This window comes from Gymnoscopelus microlampas, assembly GCF_963454915.1.
Source record: "Gymnoscopelus microlampas genome assembly, chromosome: 19".
Lineage (NCBI taxonomy): Eukaryota > Metazoa > Chordata > Actinopteri > Myctophiformes > Myctophidae > Gymnoscopelus > Gymnoscopelus microlampas.
This window is the reverse complement of record NC_139956.1, coordinates 34,580,588-34,597,632: the sequence shown is the minus strand read 5'-3', so window position 1 is coordinate 34,597,632 and position 17,045 is coordinate 34,580,588. Positions and strand designations below refer to the sequence as shown.

At 40.8% G+C, this 17,045-nt stretch overlaps 1 protein-coding gene across 3 annotated transcripts; it reads left to right on the top strand.

Moving 5' to 3' along the window:
- The first annotated feature begins 214 nt into the window (after positions 1-214).
- LOC311034986 (cerebellin-1-like) lies at positions 215-5,950 on the top strand. 3 transcript variants are annotated; one of them, XM_084043036.1, is made up of 5 exons: positions 215-370; positions 645-734; positions 2,579-2,701; positions 3,995-4,117; positions 4,738-5,950. In XM_084043036.1, exons 1-5 carry the CDS (start codon positions 247-249, stop codon positions 4,971-4,973), a joined length of 696 nt encoding a protein of 231 aa, XP_083899162.1. In that variant the 5' UTR covers positions 215-246; the 3' UTR covers positions 4,974-5,950. The 3 variants fall into 3 exon arrangements, with proteins under 3 accessions (XP_083899162.1, XP_083899161.1, XP_083899160.1); XM_084043035.1 differs by having other exon boundaries at positions 4,711-5,950; XM_084043034.1 differs by having other exon boundaries at positions 4,687-5,950.
- Positions 5,951-17,045: the final 11,095 nt, after the last annotated feature.

The following is a 17,045-nucleotide window of genomic DNA, read 5'->3' as shown; positions in this document are numbered from 1 at the left end:
GTTACAAGCACTTTTAAATATGAGGATAGAACAAACCAACATAACCAAGAGGAAGAGAGATAAGAAAAGATGAACAGAACAACTTTTTTTTTTTTTTACCGTAAATTTGAGGGCAGAACATACCGAAATAAAAGAGGAAGAGAGGCACAGAAATAAAAGAAACACCATACTTCTCGTTTGTTCAGTGTGTTGTGAAGAGGTGGATCGTGTCGACTTCCAGGATGAAGTGAAGTCATAAAGGTAGAAATGGCTGTGGCTAGGCATTGCGAAAACATTGAGCTCCAAGAAGAAGACGATATCTATGAGAATGTTGAGACCAGGCCTAGGCCTACAGCCCATGAGAAACCTCCGCAGGAAACACAGCAATCTGGTAAGAGATGTTACCAAAAATATATCTTTTTTAAAGTATTGGTATTTTTTGGGGTCTATTACTATTTTTTTGTAAAAAAAAATGAAGAAAGAAAGAAAATACTTTTTAACTTTATGAACAAGGCATTCAAAGATCTCACGCCCTCCTTTTTGTTACTGTGTGTGTGTGTGTGTGTGTGTGTGTGTGTGTGTGTGTGTGTGTGTGTGTGTGTGTGTGTGTGTGTGTGTGTGTGTGTGTGTGTGTGCGCGCGCGCATGTGTGCGTATGTGTTCCAGACATAAGACAGTGCAAGCGGGTTGGAGTCGGTGTTGGATTGCTTTTTGCTGTTCTAACTCTCCTCAACATTGCTGTGCCACTCTATCTCTGTAAGTCAAGTTTCATGACAATGTAAACATTTTTATTGTCTCCACCAGGCGAAAGGCGTGGCCGAGATTATGTTTTGCACACTGTCCGTCTGTCCGTCTGTCTGTCCGTCTGTCCATCCGTGTGTGTGTGTGTGTGTGTGTGTGTGTGGTTCCGTCTGTGAACAGCTAATCTCCGGCACCGTTGGCTTGATCGCAGCGAAACTGTGCACACACACTCCTTGGATGCCAGAACCTCTGCCCCAAATTTTTCACATGGGCCTGTTATAGCGCCACCAGGAGGCTGATTTGTGCAAAACAGACAGTACTCCTAAAGACTTTCTCCAAACATCACACAAATCCGTAAACAGTATCTCTATAGTTATTACACCAAATTGCTCTTTCATATTTTTCATATTCCATCCTGATTGGCTAAGATTGGCTTCAAAAATTTGCAGGAGTGCTCCGTTTTGAACGAAATGCCTCAAATCATGAACGCAGCGTGCGATTTCCGTGAAACTTTGCACACATATTCCCATTAGGCCGAGGAAGAAATGCCACTTGAAATGATCAAATCAGCCTCATGGTGGCCCTATAACAGGCCGATTTGCGTTTTTACATACAACAGCACCGATCTGTGTAAAACATTGTACCACACTGCCTAGCGGCCAAGGAAAAGCCTTTACCCCACATTTTTCACATCTGCCATTTATAGCGCCACCAGGAGGCCAACTTATGTAAAAAAAATATATATATTACTTCCTCAAATTGTATCCAAATTTCAAATCGGTACACATGATCTCTATAGTCATGTGATCCTCTTTAGTCATGTGATCTGTTTCATTTGTCATATTTCATCCTGATTTGCTAAGATTGACATATAAAGTTTGCAGGAGTGGCCCGTTTTGAACAAAATGCCGCAGATCATGAACGCAGTGTCCGATTGCGGTGAAACTTTGCACGCACATTGGCACTACGTTGAGGAACAAATGCCACCCTTTTTACATTGCCCTATTATAGCGCCACCCGATTTTTGTCAAATATTTTCTTTTTATATTTCTCCTACAGATTTGGTCCAAACATCATGCATATCGGTACACATTATGTCTATAGTCAAGTGATCAAGACGGATCCGTCCTATTTTATATATTCCGTCCTGATTAGCGAATTCCGAACATTGCTGGTCCACAATAACCTACCTGACTTGGCAGGAGACCTTGCTCCGATGAGCACTTTTTCTAGTTAAAAATGTATCTGTGATGATCCAACATATCCAACAATGTTACAACAAACTAGTATATGATACTCAATCAAATATTTTGTTGCTATCATTATTATACGTAGTAGTAGTAGTTGTAGTAGTAGTAGTAGCAGCAGCAGCAGCAGCAGCAGCAGCAGCAGCTGTAGTATCAACAGTAGTAGCCGTAGTTACTACCAACAGATCATGTCTGTGTACTTTCATGTACAACTGACTGTCAACATGTGTATCCAGTTGACCTCGTCTCATGAAGGACTCACAAAGCCAGTGAGGGACAATGAAAACATACTGTAGTCTGTAATGCAGCACCGTCTTGACTGGCCACATTATAACTAACCCTATTCCTAAACCTAACCCTAACCTCACACTAACCTAATGGTCGGAATAATGGGATGTCTGAATTATGAGCGGTCCCATTAACCACTGAGCCAGAGTGGCACACAGTGTTTTGTAAACACATTTTCAAGAGAGATATTATTTTCTTATTATTCCCGATATATATTAGATGCTAGCATTGAACACACTTTAATGATAGCAATCAACTTGCAGCAGTAGATGTCCAGTATTAAATAGTTGATCTCCCATTTAATAAAATATTGTTTCCATACAGATCAGTCCAACACGGTGGAAAGAGACCAACTACTGGCTAGCTTCAACCACCTACAGGCCAACCTGACCGAAGAGCGAGACCAATTACTGACCAGTTTTGAGCAGTTGAAGAGGACTCTTCTTGGTGAACGAGACACCACAGTTTTTCTTCATTGTTATATCCTGCATGTTCATCATCTGTAATTAATCTGAACAAATGAAAACAACATTGATAACAACACTAGAAGAAAGCAGTTAGCTGGAGAAACTGTGGTTCTCAGAAAGCGATGGGGATTATGGTGGGTTGGGGTGGGAGGGTGGTTTGGGAGTTAGTGGGTGTAAAATAATTACAATCTACAAACTCACAACACATTGCACGCTGACATGTTGCGATCTTGTAAATTGGCTATTTTCGATATTTGTTGTACAACAATCTAATTATATAATCGGCAAGTCACTTCCGCGCGCCGCTGACGCCATAGCCACAGCTCTGTAATCGAGTAAACACAACGGCGACACACCACATCTCGCCAACACAGTAGCCACGGCGGACGCGGAGAATTTACGGGTGGCGTAGGGCACCTATCATTGCTCACTTCACAGTTTCCACGTCGCAACATAATTTATTCCACTCACCACATTACGGACAAAACGGAAGGTGAAACAGTTTCGTACCGTTTACCGTGCGCACCACCGACACCGAACGGCGACGGCTTGAGCCGAAACAACACGAGCGGCCGCCATTGACCTCTGCGCAGCTCCACAACAACACACAAGCAGGTCCTTCGCTTCAACCCCCCCCCCCCCCCTTCTTACCTACCTCTTTTGTTCCACCCAGGCCGTTACTTTCACTTCACTCATGTCTCGATCACAATATGTCCGTCCTTCACGTGCCATGTACATCCCAAACACAACAACAAACGGCGACGGCCACAGTACAGCACGTTGTCCTGCTAAATCTGGTAAACAAACCAGCGTAGGTTCATGACACCAAAGGATTCGACAGTGATGTCATCATTATGCAACACGGAAGTACAAATACCAAGGATACGTCAGTGATGTCAGTCGGGATGCCAGGATTATGCCAGGTTTTCAAAAACAAGCGACAGAAACAAGCAAGGACGTTCATGAAAAAAAAAAAAAACCCCGGGGGTCCCAACACTCACAGGGGGTCCGCGGACCACCACGTAAAAAAGAAATATAAACATTTTTTTCCAATTTTTTAATTTTTTTTTAAAACTTTTGGACAGTTCTATCCCACCATTTTGGTACCCCACAATAAGCGCGCCCTCACAGCCCTAGAGCCCCGTGCGCGGCTGGGGTCGAGGGGGGCGTAGCCCCCCGAGACTCTAGTGTATATATATAGGGCTTACGTTGTTAATAGTATAAAGTATGCTTTTATAATATTATAAACAATGTGATGCTTCTGTGTTGACAGACAAACCAAAGGTTGCCTTCTCTGCTGGTTTGGGTGGAACAGTTGGAAAAGTTAGTTCTGATACCACTCTGGTCTACAAGAGAGTGTTCACTAACATCGGCAACGCATACAGTCTATCTACAGGTACGGTAGCTGGTGATTAAGTCATGTCCATGAACTTTACACAATGAATTAACTAACCAACTAATTATACAACGTACATATCTTCACTGTCGGGTGGAAACCTTTTAAGTCCAAAACTGTTACTTTTCAGGAATTGTGTTCCAAAATCTGGTGTTCCTATTTTAGCCATGTCATTATAGGTCAAAATGTTAAAGAATGTATATATATATATTTTTCTTCTCTTGCCATAATTGATCAGATCAGATGAGAGCACATTGACATCATTGGTTTTAATTAACTGTGTTTTAAAAGAGTCATCATGGTCAAAGAATTGCATTTGAGTTGAACCTACCATCTTCTTTTACACTATGTGGCAGGATGGCTTATTCACACAGTTATATTCAGTGTGTGTGTGTGTGTGTGTGTGTGTGTGTGTGTGTGTGTGTGTGTGTGTGTGTGTGTGTGTGTGTGTGTGTGTGTGTGTGTGTGTGTGTGTGTGTGTGTGTGTGTGTGTGTGTGTGTGTGTGTGTGTGTGTGTGTGTGTGCGTGCGTGCGTGCGTGTGTGCATATGGTTGCTTATCTTACCTTAGGTATCTTCACAGCACCACTGAAAGGAGTCTATCGCTTCACATTTACTGCAGCTGTCCATGGAACATCATCAGAGCATGTGCGTATCCAGATGTACAAGAATGAGCAGATGCTCATTTATAACTTTGGATACAATGATCATGGAAAAACCGAGTCCATATCTAATGGACTCATCATAGAGCTGGAGCAGGGGGACACCGTTTACATGCGTGTACCTAGCGGGTACAAGCTCTATGACAATGATAACAACAACAACATATTCAGTGGTGTTCTGATCTATCCTATGTAACACTGGTACTGTTACCAGAGCTGTGCCCTCTGTTTACGATTTTAAAAGACTGTTAAAGACTGTAGTGATCATAGGTCACTATTATGGGAAATATTCATAATTGTATGAAAATAATGAGAAAATTATATTTTGTCTGAAATATTATTTTTCATAAAAAAATAAGGAATTAAGCAAATTTAAATTATTTCCCCATCATTTTCACAACATTATTAACATTTCCCATAATAATTATGATCACTACAAGACCCACCTGTTCAGACAGGCGTTTACTTAATTTTATGTGCCTGCAGCTTTTTTTGTGTCCTTTCCTGTCATTATTGTGATGTCTTTTAATGATTGGAGGTTTGACTGATTATTTTATTCATTACGGGGCCAGGCTTCCAGCATGGACCCGTTTTGTTATTGGCATTATTCCATTTCTTCTTCTTCTTCTGCCGTTTTTGCCAGTTCTGGCTGAACCGTGCATACGCTTTTTATGAAACTCGGCCATATGATAGATGGTCATGAAAAACTATCAAGAAATAAATCTCACAATCTTTCGTCAAAAGGTGGCGCTATTAAGTACTCAATTGAAAATGCCAACTTTGAACAGGTACAACTCATGCCCTGTTTGACCTACAGCCATGAAACTTCAATACACACATGCGTCTACTCATGATGAACAACTTTCACACTCTGACTTTTGACCTCTGACCTTTAGATCTCCCACCATTTCGAATGATATGAAAAGCAGTAAAAAGCAGTTAAAACATCTCCTCCTGGGATTTTTGAGTAATCTGCACGAAACGTTTTACACATGAACTTTGGACCTATGCCGACGAAACGCTGCAAGCGGATTTTTTCTAAGTGAAAAAATGAAGCTTTAATGAGCCAATGAATATTGTAGTTTTATGACAATTATTCATCTGCCCCTAACACATACATGCAGACTTACCATTCTTTGAAACTTTGCAGAAATGTAAAGGGCCATTCCAAATATCACTGAAACCAATCTTACTCCAATTGGTCAAACGGGGGCGCTATAGCAATTTTTTGAAAATGCAAACTTTAAACAGGCAAAAGTCATGCCTCGTTTGGCCGACAGCCATTAGACCTGCTTACACATGTGCCTTGACTAATGAGGAACACATCTATCACGTTGACCAGTAAGCACCGCCCTTAGATTGTCCGCAATCTTGAGCAGTTTGAAAAACACTTAAACCCAGGATTTTTCAGCTATTTGCGTGAAACTGTATCATCAGTGTGATCTCTTTTTTCAGAGGTTTGTCTGTTGGTCCAATAGCTTCCCGCTTAAGAGGTCTCACAACCTCAAGGTCACAGGTTCAAGCCTCACTTCATCTAAGTTGCATTTCACACAACATGACTATCAATGAATACATCTGCAATTGTTAAAGATAACATGAAATACTTAATTGAGTGTTTTTTACATACTTCATTGTGAAAATAGCTGATCTACAATCTCACAACTTCTCAGATAGCAATGAGAGTATGTTTTTTCAATGTATAACATACTTCATTGTGAAAATAGCCGATGTACAATCTGACAACTTTTAATTGTTTGTGAGCTTGTAGATCGGCTACTTTCACTAGTTTTGGTTCTGAGGAGATGTACAATTACTTCATTGGTAAATGGTTTGTGAACGAGTGATCTTAATGTTAGTGAAACAGGGGCTTGGGTCATGACAGAAGGCAAGAGTTTGTGATCCTCAACAGACAATATCAGCCTGGACAAAGCTATAGCACTATAGGTAGTGTTGCAGCAACCTAAGAGTGCCTCACGACCGCAAGGTTGCCGGTTCAAGCCTCACTTGATGCACACTCATTTAAGTTGAATTGCAAAAAACATGACTCAATCTATTCCGTTTCCATGGCTCTCTCTCTCTCTCTCTTCAATCTATTCCGTTTCCATGTCTTTCTCTTCAATCTATTCCGTTTCCATGTCTGTCTCTTCAATCTATTCCGTTTCTCTCTCTCTCTCTCTCTCTCTCTCTCTCTCTCTCTCTCTCTCTCTCTCTCTCTCTCTCTCTCTCTCTCTCTCTCTCTCTCTCTCTCTCTCTCTCTCTCTCTCTCTCTCTCTCTCTCTCTCTCTCTCTCTCTCTCTCTCTCTCTCTCTCTCCCCCCCCCCTCTCTCTCTCTCTCTCTCTCTCTCTCTCTCTCTCTCTCTCTCTCTCTCTCTCTCTCTCTCTCTCTCTCTCTCTCTCTCTCTCTCTCTCTCTCTCTCTCTCTCTCTCTCTCTGTGAGGGGCGGCCATAGCTGAGTGGTTAGGGAGCCAGAGGCTCTGGTTGCCCCAGGTACGATTCCAGGCCAGGTCAGCAAATGTGTCGATGAAATGAAATTTGTCCCTGAGCAAGACTCTTAACCCCTAATTGCTCACAGGCCCTCATTGGAAACAAGACCGCAAGGACTTTCATGAACTGACCTGTTAAAGGAATTATCATTTATCTCTCTCTCTTTCTCTCTCCTGGCCCCGTATTATCGCTGCTTGCAGCTATATTTTGTTTTATATTGCTATGTTTTTATGTTTTAAACTTGTAAAGCACTTTGTGACTGTCAGTGTCTGTGAAAGGTGCTCTATAAATACATTTTACAGCCCAGTGGTATATTCTATGTCAGAATGTTGTCAGAATTTATTGAGAGGATAGCCCCCAATAAATAAAACACATTATTACATACAGTAGATACACAAGAACACACAGATAGCTTGCTCACCCTCTCCCATCCATCCACACCCCCAGCCCTCAACTGTTTCACAACAAAAAATGAGAATAATAACAATGACCTGGATAAAAAAATGAAATAAATACAAATACAATTATCGTATGTCTCCTATACAAACAATTTAGAAGCATTAAACATGTTGTCTCAAGATGTGAGTATTTGGTCCCGAAAGTGGCAAAAGGAGGTAAAAGAGAAAAAAGAAAAGAGGCAGATTATTCCAGATGGAGCTTTATAATGGAATGACCTGAGTCCAACTTCTTTACACATTTAGGAACAACAAAATAAGGATACTGGTACCATTGCTTTAAAGAGCCCAGTGCTGTTCTTGTCTATTCTACGTCAGTGGTTCTCAATGTGGGGTCCGGGGATGCCCAGGGGTCCTCAATGATTTTCCAGGGGGTCCCTGTTAAAAATGAGTTGATATAGCATCAAAATCAGTTTAACCACTTTAACCCTATATACATTGGATATTGTAAAATAGCCAATGCAAAAGCTTGTAGAGCTGCTATACTGTACCTATCTGAAACATTTTGAAAAATCTTGAAAAATCTTGAAACATTTGGAACGCCTTGGGAGAAAATAATGTACACACATGTTTTCTTATGAGGTTCCTCCCTGGCACAAGATAGGGATCCGTGGCCAAATACAGATAAATTTGAGGGTCCTTGACATGAAAATGTTTGTTACAGTAGCCTACTCTATGTTGAAGAGCTTTCATCTTGTCAATAAACACTCCAACTCCAAAATTCCATAAATTGCTCCACAACGCATTGTGATCTGCTAGGGTCTCTAGTTTGGTTCCCATCAAATTTAGTAGAACTTTTTACCTATATTTAAACTTGAAAACGGGTTAAAAATTACCCAAACACCCTGGTAGTATGTGTGTTTTAGTCATAAAAATAAACTGTAAAATACATATTCTGACAATGTAATGTCTTCTTTGTTTTTGTTTACTTTTGTATTCTTGCACAATTAAATATAAAATGCTATTTGCCATTTTATAGCCTACACACATTTTGTGTTTGACAACTAATACTTATATTATTTTACATTATTTCAGATCTTTTTTTTATTTTTAACTAGAGTTTGTCTTGGAAGTTGGCTAGAAACGTACCAATCTATGGTCATTAGAGGGCACTCTTTGCCAATCTATAGTCGATCTACCTCACTGTGTAGAATATTTACTGGTGCCATCTAACTGCCTATAGTGGTGTTTTTTTTAACTTGGGTGACTGAGACAGCATGTGGAGCCTTCTTATTAATTGTAAATATGCACTAAATTCTGTGCTTTGGTTTTCTGTTTACAGAAGCACATAATTGTCTTATTGTGGATAAGTGTCCTGTGTTGCTGGGCCTTCAACTGCAGTTAAGAAAGTGCATTGAATGAATCCAGTCTTGTTAAAGCCATTCTGACTGATGGACTGTCTGGGACAAACATCCAGTTAAGCACTTTCAACCTGGCTGGAATCCTTATCTATTGCATGTCATTATAAGTGTTTAATATACTGCAGTCCAACAACCTTCCTCTGTTTCAATTCCTTGTCAAATAAATCAAATAAAATCAAAACCAAGTAGCCTATCGCAGAGGCACAGAGGAATTATTGCTAAACTACAGCATGTCTTTCATTTCATGCTGTGTAGTTGTTTGCTTACCCAAGAAGCACTAAAATGCTGCCTTGTGAACATCAACGGATTAAAGTTTAGAAAGCCATAATAACAATAAAATAAATAAAATACATTTGGACATAACCTTTAAATTTGTACATGGGCAAGACAGCAAATTGACATAGATTCCTGTTTGATGATATAACAGATATCCTGCATTAAATATATTCCCTGACTACAACAGGCCTTCCCCAGATATAACTTAAAATAACCCTATGTTTGCTGTCTTGGGGGTTGAATCAAAGACAAATAGTGCCCACAATAAACGTACATGCTTTTCAAACAAGCAAACAGTCTAGGCGAATACACGCTGACAGACTGAGTTAAAGGGCAGAGCTTCCCAGCATTGTGCCCATAGACGGATTTCCGCGCGACGTCATCACAGAGCAGAATGCGCAATCTGCGCATGCTCGGGGGAAACGAATTGTTGCGCCGTTCACTCTGTTGTTATGTTCGGGAGTTAGATAGCCATAATTCTGCTATTATAGGCATAATAGGCATAATGCTGCTATTATATACAAACAGATCCAACTTCCGACAAATCATTTTTATTGAGTAAACAAGGTATTACAAACTGCATAATTTAATCTACTTTCATTAAACCCGGTGAAGATCATTTATTTTATGAATGGACATTTGACCAGAGCTGCTGCGGGTAATGGCGCCCTCTATAGGCTTCCCCCTCCTCTGCGCGGTCATATCCTCTCAATGTTTACTAACAGGAAACCTGTCTATAGAGACACACGGCCGGAAACGGAAGGCCTACAAATTCACAACCACTTTTGAGATAGCGCCGCTACTCGGGGTCCGTTAGAACGATGAACTGCAGCTCTCAATGCATTCCCTATGAGAGGATATGAGAGTTAGCCTACTTTTAAAATATTCCTACATTAACTGGAGACGATATTGATTTAAATAAAAATATGTTTCCAAATGTATGGAGTGTCTTTGTCAACATATCTTCTTGTTTTCTTAATAGTTGATGTGTTTCACATTTAATTTGCCACTTTAACGAGTTACCCATAATGTTAACACAGCAGAGGGTAGACGGCAGACAGACAAGTTGTCGCATTTCAGTGACATCACTGCCTTTACGAGCGCGGAGCGCGCCGAGCACTGACCAGTGGTGTACCCACTGTAGAGACAGGACAGGCGGTTGCCTGCCCAACTAAGATCTCGCCTCCCCTAAAAAAAAATAAAAAAATAACCCGAAAATGTGTCATTGTGTGCTTAATGTCCTCAAAGTCACGCATCCAACAAGCTTTGAACTGAGCAGATTGGACCTTCTGTTCCAGAGATAATGACTAAAACGTATTGAAAACGGACACTTTCGCCAGTTTTCTAGGTATTGAAAACCTCAAGGGATGCGTCCGTGACGTATATACTATGCGACCACTTAAACTCTAAATCTCCGATGCTAGCGGTTTTGACATACTGATGGAGTATATTATAGTATATTGTGGGTAGTATATCAAGATGACAGATATGGGACATCATTAAACAAATGGGACAGTTTATTAGAACACAAAAAAAATCGCTACAGCCTCAGTAGTTAACCAGTGAAATTATGGTATTTTACAATGCCTCTCATAGAGATTGCATTGAGAGCTGCAGTTCATCGTTCTAACGGACCCCGAGTGTCAAAAGTGGGCATGAATTTGTAGGGCTTCCGCTTCCGGCCGTGTGTGTCGCAGGGGCGTCAATTGGGTATGGCAGGCTATTGCAGCTGCCATACCCTGGCTCCAGGGGAGAAAAAAAAAAAGAGTACTTTTTTTGACAATAAATCGGGAAAATCAGGCAAAAATAAGAATTAAATAACATAACCCTAACCTAACCCGAATCCTAACCCTAAAACCGAAATAAAGTAACCAAAAACTGAAAAAAAACGAACTCAACCCGCCCAGAACCGCACAAAAATTTTGCGCGCGCGCTTCGCGTGCATGCTGCCATACCCTATCTTTTGCTGAACTGACGCCACTGGTGTGTCGTGACTTCACTCTTCTTCTTCTTCTTCTTCTTCTTCTTCTTCTTCTTCTTCTTCTTCTTCTTCTTCTTCTTCTTCTTCTTCTTCTTCTTCTTCTTCTTCTTCTTCTTCTTCTTCTTCTTCTTCTTCTTCTTCTTCTTCTTCTTCTTCTTCTTCTTCTTCTTCTCTTAGTTCATTGGCATGTCGCAACCAACTTAAGGTGCATATCGCCACCTACTGTACACATCATTTCTGCTGTTTTATTATATATCAGACTATTTACAAAAATCACACCTGTGTGAAGGTAGCGGCGCCTTTGATACATTTTGTCATCAATAAGTGTTTATAATGTGTTTATAGCCACGTGTCACGTGAAGCTTGACCAATCACTTTGTTGACGTGTCTGACCAATCAGAACGTTGACGCAAAAGCCAGGTATAGAGGGCTACCGCTCTATACGGGTATAGAGCGGCTAGCGCCGCTAAAAACTTGAGGCAGAAATATCAGAGAGTGGGCTCAACTGGGGAGATCTAGAGAGAACCGCTAAAAACCGAGTGAAATGGAGGACATTTGTCAACGGCCTATGCACCCTGGAGGAGCAAAGGGCTTAAGTCAAGTAAGTCAAGTATTTACAAAAACACCCATAGTGATCCCCTTCTCGTGCTATATTACATTCTACCCAGACCCAGTGGTCTGAGTTGGTACGAACCCTTCCCTCAGGGTATAATCAAGGTCCTCTCCACTTATGTCCTCTATGTCAAGAAACTCTCCTGTGCCTGAGACAAAACTGACTCATATAATCTACCTGCATGGCCTCTACCTAGTGGCCTCAACCATCTGTCTTAAAGGACAGGTTACCTCAACACATTCACCTAAAGTACTAGTGAAATCAACAAAGAAAACATTTCCCAAACTTTACAGAAATAATTATCATCCAAAAGGTAAGTATTAGTCATGTTTTTAGCAACACAACTCTTTTTCTCTAGAATATATAGTACACAGAAAAATACCACACTCCCCTTTCATATGGTATGCCCCAATTACCATACCCCTCTATATAAGGAGCACTGTGGTCATGTGGTACTCTTTTCTGATCCTCAAACCAGGAAGAGGACGTGGCAAGTATGTGTGTTTGTTTGGTGATGAAGATGAGCTTTAAACTGTGGCGATTAATAAAGTGGTTACTGTATGTTTGAAACAAACAATTGTATCTGTGTTGTTTGTAAAAATGAAATGAATATGAAATGAATATTGATAAGAAAATGTAATGGAGATCTGTTACAAAGGCCATGGTGAATATATTGCAATAGTAACATATGGGAATAGTTAATATCCTGTAGCATGAAATGAGTAGTATGATAAGAATGCATATGTTAAGCAGAAAATAATTAAATCATGAGAAATATAATGGAACGGCTAATGGTGAGGCTATAAAGGTAAAGTGGGAAAGGCAGTGTGTCTTTACCACATGGTACTTTAAGTATATTTTGATTCCAATACTTTTGTACTTTTACTCAAGTAATTTTTGAATACCAGACTTGTACTTGTAATAGAGTATTTCTAAACTGTTGTATTGGTACTTTTACTCAAGTAAAGAATTTGAGTACTTTTTACACCACTGGGCCAAGTAAATCACTTAACACATTCACCAGGATTCTGGATGGCTTGGTTCCAGGCTTAACATAATTTATAAAAAATATTTCCGAAATCTAAAATGAATGGGTTTGACACCACAACATTGGCGCCACTGCTATGCCCTTTAAGTGTACTAGACCATACCCGGTCGACGCATGCGTGGGGGGATATGCGCACATGATCTGGCAACCCGGGAGGCAGTTCGTCCCATAGCTGGGCAGGCCTGTAACCATGGCGACAGTGTTTGACACATAAACGCTAATAAGAAGCTGAGATTTGATGAAATTGAAAAACGGGCTTCACAATTAAGTTCAGATGGTAATGGTCAATGGCTGTGTGCAAAATCAGAGCAATTGCTCCAGCCACTGAGGAGAACCGGGTAGCTTCACGTACTCACCTACTCACCACTACAGACAGAGGTTACTAGAATTATAGCAGGATACAGGGTATTTGCAGCACATTTATGAAGTTACAATTGAATGCCTTTAATACTAAATTGGCTAGGCTGTATGTTGTGACAGGATACAATACGTATATGTGGCTCTCGGTTACTTGAATGAATCTTTCTTTCTTTGTTTCTTTCTTTCAGATACTCAAGGCTGGCAGAGGTGTTGCAGGGGGGACACCCCCCTCTTTATTATAAGCCTGGACTATGCATTAAGACATCAGTGGAGGAGGGGAGCAAGAACTGGGCTTCACTACTACAACTAGGAGGTCTAGATGGCTCCCTGATGTAGTCTTTTTTAATTTTTTATAAACACACACACACAAACACACCCCACACACACACCCACCCATACCCATACACACACACACACACACACACACACACACACACACACACACACACACACACACACACACTGTACATATGACGATACCAGTGGCGTAGCCAGAAAGCTGGCAGCAGCTGGGCATGGGGATTTGTGGGTGGGCACGCACGCAAAGCGCGCGCGCGATTTTTTTCGGTTATTATCGGTTAAAATCTTACTTTTTTGCGCAATTTGCGGGTCTTTTGCGGGTTTATTATGTTATTTAATTGTTATTTTTGCCTTAATTTTCATGAAAACATTGACAGGTCGCAAATAATGCCCCGTTGTCCGCCTCCTCCGCGCGTCCGCAGTCCGCGGCTGTCCGCCTCCACTCACAGAGCACAGGCACAGTTCACAAGCAGAAAAAATGTTTTCTTCTTTTTTTTTTTGGGTGGGCACAACAGCCAGGTGGGTGGGCCCAGGCCTACCTATGCCCACCCGTGGCTACGCCCCTGGACGATACAGATGACATCTGCATCGTCAATGCCCAGAGGACTGAGGTTCTCACCTATAGTGTAACACCCTCCCAGACCATCCACCTCTAATAAAGTACTGGTGAAGCTAACCAGATGTATGGAGGATGGAGATGGCGGGAGTCGCCGCTGGAAGGCTCATCCGAGGATGCCCTGACCTAGAGAACGAGATCTGAAGATCTCTCTTAATCCATGGATTTGTCTGCATGGGGGATTCCTCCAAAGACTTGGTCCGCACGGTCGAACGGCCGAGGACCTCGTCCTTCTCGGGGTTTCCCCTGAAGACGGCTGATGAAGACGGCTCAAAGTAGGAACCTCTTTAGGACTGTCACGATTATGACATTTTACTTGGCGATTAATTGTCGCTCAAATAATTGCGATTAACGATTTAATCGTATGACAAATAACTTGCATAATTCAATAACTTTGTACTTAAAAAAAAACATGAATAGTGGAAATGGCAGTCTGCTATTTCCACATTTTTTTTTTATGTTTGAAAACATATTAACATTTTTCAACATGGAAATGATTATGACGATTATCTGAAAAAGTATTGCGATTATCTCAAATACTTGCGATTAGGCGATCATGTAATAATCGTGACATACCTAATTTTTCCTTTTCCTTTGCTGGATGCTGCTGCTGCTGCTGCTGCAGCAGTTTGTGTTGTATGCTGTTCATGTCATGTGCTGATGTGGTTCAAAATGTAGCTCTGTTGGGGCCCGGTGTGCCAGTGAAACATGTTCAGTGACTGCTTGTTTGTTTGTGGCTCTGGAATTGAAGGCTGATGTGAATGTCGGCTGTGTTGTGTGTGTGAGACACAGAGAGAATTTGCATTAAATACTTTTTAGACATAGGCCTCTGTAAATCCGGGCTTGGACCTGGTCATTTGAAAGGTCACTTTTTAGGTACCAAAAGGTCAAGGGGACTGTGTAAATCCGGGCCTGGACTAGACACAAATACAATGAATGAATGAATGAATGAATGAATAAATACATAAATAAAACACATTATTACATACAGTAGATTCACAAGTACACACAGATAGCTTGCTCACCCTCCCACCCATCCACACCCCCAGCCCTCAACTGTTTCACAACAAAAATAGAGAATAATCCAGTTAATGACCTGGATAAAAAAATAATAGCGTATGTCTCCCATACAAACAATTTAGAAGCATTAAACAGGTTGTTTCAATATGTGAATATATGGAAGTCCTGAAAGTGGTGAACGGAAGTAAAAGACCTAACGAGAAAAAGAGGCAGATTATTCCAGTGAGATTGAGCTTTGTAATGGAATGACCTGCGTGGCTGCGTCCAACTTCTTTACACACATAGGAACAACAAAATAGGGATACTGCATAATGTCTGAGTGGGTATGATGATGTAACACGGGTACTGGCACCATTGCTTTAAAAAGCCCACTGCTGTTTGGTCTATTCTATGTCATTGGTTCTCAATGTGGGGTCCGGGGACCCCCAGGGGTCCTCAAGGATTTCCAGGGCGTCCCTGTTAGAACTTGTTGATATAAAATCAGTTTAACCACTTTAACCCTGTACATATTGGCTATTAAAAAATAGCTGATGCAAAAACGTGTTGAGCTGCTATTTCTGAAACATTTTGAAAAATCTTGAAACATTTTGAAACATTTGAAATGAAACAATGTTCGACATGAACATGTTTGTATCACTGGTAATGGTAGCCTGCCACATGATTATCAAAATAAATGAATGTTGGTCTTAACAATTTTATGGGTCTCACTTTGCATTATTATAAGTGTAGTTTTTGTCATCAAATAGGGATCCGTGGCCAAATACAGATCAATTTGGGGGTCTTTGACATGAACATGTTTGTATCACTGGTTATGGTAGCCTGCCACATAATCATCAAAATAAATGAATGTTGCTCTTAACAATTTTATGGGTCTCACACTGCATTAATATAAGTGTAGTTTTTGTCATGACTGTTATAGACTGTGAGCCAGGACCCAGAATTTGGGGGGAATAATTTTCATAGTCATTTTTGGGAAGGTATACACCCCTAGTGCTCGAAAATATGTGACAGCATTACAGCGGTGGTAGCTTTCTGTGTGTTATCACTCCATTCATAACCCCATGCCAAAACACAATTTTCAAAATTATAGATGAGGCAAATGAGGCATTCCACTTCAAACTGATTGTTTTATCTAATTATTGACCCTCTCTGTGGGGTCAATAATTGATGGGCATAGCTCAGACAATATGTTTTTCAGAAATGTTGTTAAAATTAGCAACTCTAGAAATGTCATCTATTACTGGCAGTGGCAACATATATTGACTATACATTACACAAGGTGTATTTCTGTTTTCATGAAAGATGTTGAGGCAAGTCCACACCAATGCAACTAGTCGCAAATTGCAACCAGTTGCAAGACATTGCAGCGGTTTGGACTGACCAGTTGCAGGCCTGTGTCTTTGGGGAAATGGTTGCAAGTAGTTGCAAGTATTGCAGTTGCACAATTGCGTTACGAATCATTGGAGTGGACTGGCTTACACAAAGGTTTCCACTGTAAATAACCTAAAGATTTAATACAGCGCGTGCTTTTTCCACAACAGTTGTTAACATGCGAAGAACCTCTATGGCCTGAAGAATTGCTAATTTATTCATTCACACATTTTTTGACCTGCAGTAATGGGACAAATCGAATATCATGCAGGTTCCACCCTCAGTTCATGTAGTCCGTAAGCTAGGACCCCATATTTACTAACTAGGGGGAATAATTCTCATAGTGATTTTTGAGAAGGAATACACCCCATAGTGCAAGAAAA